The sequence below is a fragment of the Cherax quadricarinatus genome, chromosome 1, assembly GCF_038502225.1.
Source record: "Cherax quadricarinatus isolate ZL_2023a chromosome 1, ASM3850222v1, whole genome shotgun sequence".
In the NCBI taxonomy this organism is placed as follows: Eukaryota; Metazoa; Arthropoda; class Malacostraca; order Decapoda; family Parastacidae; genus Cherax; species Cherax quadricarinatus.
Window position 1 is genome coordinate 96,918,401 of NC_091292.1, and position 5,611 is coordinate 96,924,011.

General features: G+C 60.2%; 1 protein-coding gene across 1 annotated transcript in view; it reads right to left on the minus strand.

Annotated features, from left to right (window-relative positions):
• The window catches only part of LOC128690664 (homeobox protein MSX-2-like), a 2,050-nt gene extending 690 nt beyond the window's left edge, over window positions 1-1,360 (minus strand). The window contains exon 1 of the mRNA XM_053779406.2: window positions 1-1,360. This exon is cut by the window's left edge and continues 690 nt beyond it. Within this exon, the coding sequence (XP_053635381.2) occupies window positions 1-585 (585 nt within the window). The 5' untranslated portion in view covers window positions 586-1,360.
• Window positions 1,361-5,611: the final 4,251 nt, after the last annotated feature.

Below are 5,611 nucleotides of genomic sequence, written 5' to 3' on the forward strand. Positions count from 1 at the left end.
TTGGTGGAGGTGGAGGGAGGGCAGGTGGCCTCCCAGGGGCAGGAGGCCGCCGTAGGCCGGGTACAGAGGCCTCGTCAGTCGCTCCAGTTCGGCCTCCTTCAGGCGCTTGTCCTTGGCGCGGCGGTTCTGGAACCAGATCTTCACCTGCGTCTCCGTCAGGTTGAGCGAGGCGGAGAACTCTGCCCGCTCAGCGATGCTCAGGTACTGCTTCTCACGGTACTTCTTCTCCAGCGTCAGCAGTTGTTCCGAGGTGAAGGGCGTCCGTGGCTTCCTGTTGGGCTTGTGGCGGCGAAGCACCGGTCCAGACAGCTTGGGCAGGTGAGCACCGCCGGCTGGAGACACACGGACGTAAGGAAGGTAACGGAATGCCTGGTGGTGAGGCAATGCGAGTGCCGTCGGACGGCTGGCCGGAGTCGCTAAGCCTCCGACGTTCGGTCGAGTTCGCGAGTTGTCGCAATCCGACGAACCCTCAGAGCTGCAGCTTACGCTGGAGGGACTCGAGGCCGGAGATGGCCTACTGTCCAGGCCTAGGATGGCCTCGATCCCGAAGGACAACTTAGGCTTGCTGACGACCGTGTTTTCCATTATTTGCAGGACTAGCGAGGACTGGACCGTCCAGACCAGCAGCGGCGGACCTTATAACCGCTCCGGCGGTCAGGTCAAGGAAGAGGGGGAGGAGCTTAACGAAACACACAACCAATCATCGAAGTGGCTTCTGGAGTGAGTTTCCGCTTAGCTAATTATAATTGGTCTCCGTTTCAACAAATTCTGAATATCACGAAAAACAGGGAAAAAATAGAGTAAATCAAATAATTCGACCCAGTCATCGTAAATTATATAGTTATTGATGCAACTGGATTGATGGAACTGGATTGATGAAGCTTGACTGATAAAGCTTGATTGACTGTACTTTAACAATTAAGAGGACGTACTTGGTAGTTACGCAGTTTGGTGTTGGTGATGCATTTTGGTGAAGTTGTGAAATAATCCAGGATAATATTATTGTGTTAAGGAGGATTATACTGCTATATGATAAGTGTTATGATAGGATATTGGACACGATTATATGATAATTCGGTATTTTGAGTGTTTATTCGGTTTGATTATAGAATGTTTTACTGGAACATAACACGATATGTTGAGTGACTGTACAGCATGATGATGCTTGCATGATGATGCTAGCATGATGATGCTAGCATGATGTAGTGCATCATCATGCTAGCATGATGCCATATGTTATCATTATCATGCGAGACATCTCTCCTCGACTTTAAATAATCTCATTGGGACGTTTCGGCCCGTCCCTGTCCAAGTGACCACGTGGTCATATTTTTGCCTCTCGTCAGCTCACACACTGAGGTCCGGGGTTCGATCCCCGGTGCGGGTGGAAACATCAGGACGTGTTTCCTTAAGACACCTGCTGTCCATGTTCACCGAGCAGTAAAGTAGGTACCTGGGTGTTAGTCGACTGGTGTGGGTCGCATCCTGGGACAAAACTGGCAATCAATCTTAAAAAAAATGGTAGACTGAAGACATTGACTCCAGGCTGAGGGACTGATTACCTCAAACTCCTGAGCTTCACCACTCTTCTCTGTATTGGACTGATGAAGGCAATGGTTGTCTAACTTATCATTATGTTACATTTCTATACAGTGGGGGTTTTGGGGTGCAGGTGGGTGCTGGGGTGCAGGTGGGTGTTGGGGTGCAGGTTGGTGTTGGGGTGCAGGTGGGTGTTGGGGTGTAGGTGGGTGTTGGGGTGTAGGTGGGTGTTGGGGTGCAGGTGGGTGTTGGGGTGTAGGTGGGTGTTGGGGTGCAGGTGGGTGTTGGGGTGTAAGTGGGTGTTGGGGTGCAGGTGGGTGTTGGGGTGTAGGTGGGTGTTGGGGTGTAGGTGGGTGTTGGGGTGCAGGTGGGTGTTGGGGTGCAGGTGGGTGTTGGGGTGCAGGTGGGTGTTGGGGTGTAGGTGGGTGTTGGGGTGCAGTTGGGTGTTGGGATGCAGGTGGGTGTTGGGGTGCAGGTGGGTGTTGGGGTGCAGGTGGGTGTTGGGGTGCAGGTGGGTGTAGGTGGGTGCAGGTGGGTGTTGGGGTGCAGGTGGGTGCTGGGGTACAGGAGGGTGTTGGAGTGCAGGTGGGTGTTGGGGTGCAGGTGGGTGTTGGGGTGCTGGTTGGTGTTGGGGTGCAGGTGAGTGTTGGGGTGCAGGTGGGTGTTGGGGTGCAGGGGGGTGTAGGTGGGTGCAGGTGGGTGTTGGGGTGCAGGTGGGTGCTGGGGTACAGGAGGGTGTTGGAGTGCAGGTGGGTGTTGGGGTGCAGGTGGGTGTTGGGGTGCTGGTTGGTGTTGGGGTGCAGGTGAGTGTTGGGGTGCAGGTGGGTGTTAGGGTACAGGTGGGTGTAGGTGGGTGAAGGTGGGTGCAGGTGGGTGCAGTTGGGTGTAGGTGGGTGCAGGTGGGTGCAGGTGGGTGTAGGTGGGTGCAGGTGGGTGTAGGTGGGTGCAGTTGGGTGCAGGTGGGTGCAGGTGGGTGTAGGTGGGTGCAGGTGGGTGTTGGGGTGCAGGTGGGTGTTAGGGTACAGGTGGGTGTAGGTGGGTGCAGGTGGGTGCAGGTGGGTGTAGGTGGGTGCAGATGGGCGTAGGTGGGTGCAGTTGGGTGCAGGTGGGTGCAGGTGGGTGTTGGGGTGCAGGTGGGTGCAGGTGGGTGTTGGGGTGCAGGTGGGTGTTGGGGTGCAGGTGGGTGCTGGGGTACAGGAGGGTGTTGGGGTGCAGGTGGGTGTTGGGGTGCAGGTGGGTGCAGGTGGGTGTTGGGGTGCAGGTGGGTGTTGGGGTGCAGGTGGGTGCTGGGGTACAGGTGGGTGTAGGTGGGTGCAGATGGGCGTAGGTGGGTGCAGTTGGGTGCAGGTGGGTGCAGGTGGGTGTTGGGGTGCAGGTGGGTGCAGGTGGGTGTTGGGGTGCAGGTGGGTGTTGGGGTGCAGGTGGGTGCTGGGGTACAGGAGGGTGTTGGGGTGCAGGTGGGTGTTGGGGTGCAGGTGGGTGTTGGGGTGCTGGTTGGTGTTGGGGGTGCAGGTGAGTGTTGGGGTGCAGGTGGGTGTTGGGGTACAGGTGGGTGCAGGTGGGTGCAGGTGGGTGTAGGTGGGTGCAGGTGGGCGTAGGTGGGTGCAGTTGGGTGCAGGTGGGTGCAGGTGGGTGTTGGGGTGCAGGTGGGTGTTGGGGTGCAGGTGGGTGTTAGGGTGCAGGTGGGTGTTGGGGTGCAGGTGGGTGTTGGGGTACAGGAGGGTGTTGGAGTGCAGGTGGGTGTTGGGGTGCAGGTGGGTGTTGGGGTGCTGGTTGGTGTTGGGGTGCAGGTGAGTGTTGGGGTGCAGGTGGGTGTTGGGGTGCAGGTGGGTGTAGGTGGGTGCAGGTGGGTGTTGGGGTGCAGGTGGGTGCTGGGGTACAGGAGGGTGTTGGAGTGCAGGTGGGTGTTGGGGTGCAGGTGGGTGTTGGGGTGCTGGTTGGTGTTGGGGTGCAGGTGAGTGTTGGGGTGCAGGTGGGTGTTAGGGTACAGGTGGGTGTAGGTGGGTGAAGGTGGGTGCAGGTGGGTGCAGTTGGGTGTAGGTGGGTGCAGGTGGGTGCAGGTGGGTGTAGGTGGGTGCAGGTGGGTGTAGGTGGGTGCAGTTGGGTGCAGGTGGGTGCAGGTGGGTGTAGGTGGGTGCAGGTGGGTGTTGGGGTGCAGGTGGGTGTTAGGGTACAGGTGGGTGTAGGTGGGTGCAGGTGGGTGCAGGTGGGTGTAGGTGGGTGCAGATGGGCGTAGGTGGGTGCAGTTGGGTGCAGGTGGGTGCAGGTGGGTGTTGGGGTGCAGGTGGGTGCAGGTGGGTGTTGGGGTGCAGGTGGGTGTTGGGGTGCAGGTGGGTGCTGGGGTACAGGAGGGTGTTGGGGTGCAGGTGGGTGTTGGGGTGCAGGTGGGTGTTGGGGTGCTGGTTGGTGTTGGGGGTGCAGGTGAGTGTTGGGGTGCAGGTGGGTGTTGGGGTACAGGTGGGTGTAGGTGGGTGCAGGTGGGTGCAGGTGGGTGTAGGTGGGTGCAGGTGGGCGTAGGTGGGTGCAGTTGGGTGCAGGTGGGTGCAGGTGGGTGTTGGGGTGCAGGTGGGTGCAGGTGGGTGTTGGGGTGCAGGTGGGTGTTGGGGTGCAGGTGGGTGCTGGGGTACAGGTGGGTGTAGGTGGGTGCAGATGGGCGTAGGTGGGTGCAGTTGGGTGCAGGTGGGTGCAGGTGGGTGTTGGGGTGCAGGTGGGTGCAGGTGGGTGTTGGGGTGCAGGTGGGTGCTGGGGTGCAGGTGGGTGTTGGGGTGCAGGTTGGTGTTGGGGTGCAGGTGGGTGTTGGGGTGTAGGTGGGTGTTGGGGTGTAGGTGGGTGTTGGGGTGCAGGTGGGTGTTGGGGTGTAGGTGGGTGTTGGGGTGCAGGTGGGTGTTGGGGTGTAGGTGGGTGTTGGGGTGCAGGTGGGTGTTGGGGTGTAGGTGGGTGTTGGGGTGTAGGTGGGTGTTGGGGTGCAGGTGGGTGTTGGGGTGTAGGTGGGTGTTGGGGTGCAGGTGGGTGTTGGGGTGTAGGTGGGTGTTGGGGTGTAGGTGGGTGCTGGGGTGTAGGTGGGTGTTGGGATGCAGGTGGGTGCTGGGATGTAGGTGGGTGCTGGGATGTAGGTGGGTGCTGGGATGTAGGTGGGTGCTGGGATGTAGGTGGGTGCTGGGATGTAGGTGGGTGCTGGGATGTAGGTGGGTGTTGGGATGCAGGTGGGTGTTGGGGTGCAGGTGGGTGTTGGGGTGCAGGTGGGTGTAGGTGGGTGCAGGTGGGTGTTGGGGTGCAGGTGGGTGCTGGGGTTCAGGAGGGTGTTGGAGTGCAGGTGGGTGTTGGGGTGCAGGTGGGTGTTGGGGTGCTGGTTGGTGTTGGGGTGCAGGTGAGTGTTGGGGTGCAGGTGGGTGTTGGGGTGCAGGTGGGTGTAGGTGGGTGCAGGTGGGTGTTGGGGTGCAGGTGGGTGCTGGGGTACAGGAGGGTGTTGGAGTGCAGGTGGGTGTTGGGGTGCAGGTGGGTGTTGGGGTGCTGGTTGGTGTTGGGGTGCAGGTGAGTGTTGGGGTGCAGGTGGGTGTTAGGGTACAGGTGGGTGTAGGTGGGTGAAGGTGGGTGCAGGTGGGTGCAGTTGGGTGTAGGTGGGTGCAGGTGGGTGCAGGTGGGTGTAGGTGGGTGCAGGTGGGTGTAGGTGGGTGCAGTTGGGTGCAGGTGGGTGCAGGTGGGTGTAGGTGGGTGCAGGTGGGTGTTGGGGTGCAGGTGGGTGTTAGGGTACAGGTGGGTGTAGGTGGGTGCAGGTGGGTGCAGGTGGGTGTAGGTGGGTGCAGATGGGCGTAGGTGGGTGCAGTTGGGTGCAGGTGGGTGCAGGTGGGTGTTGGGGTGCAGGTGGGTGCAGGTGGGTGTTGGGGTGCAGGTGGGTGTTGGGGTGCAGGTGGGTGCTGGGGTACAGGAGGGTGTTGGGGTGCAGGTGGGTGTTGGGGTGCAGGTGGGTGTTGGGGTGCTGGTTGGTGTTGGGGGTGCAGGTGAGTGTTGGGGTGCAGGTGGGTGTTGGGGTACAGGTGGGTGTAGGTGGGTGCAGGTGGGTTCAGGTGGGTGT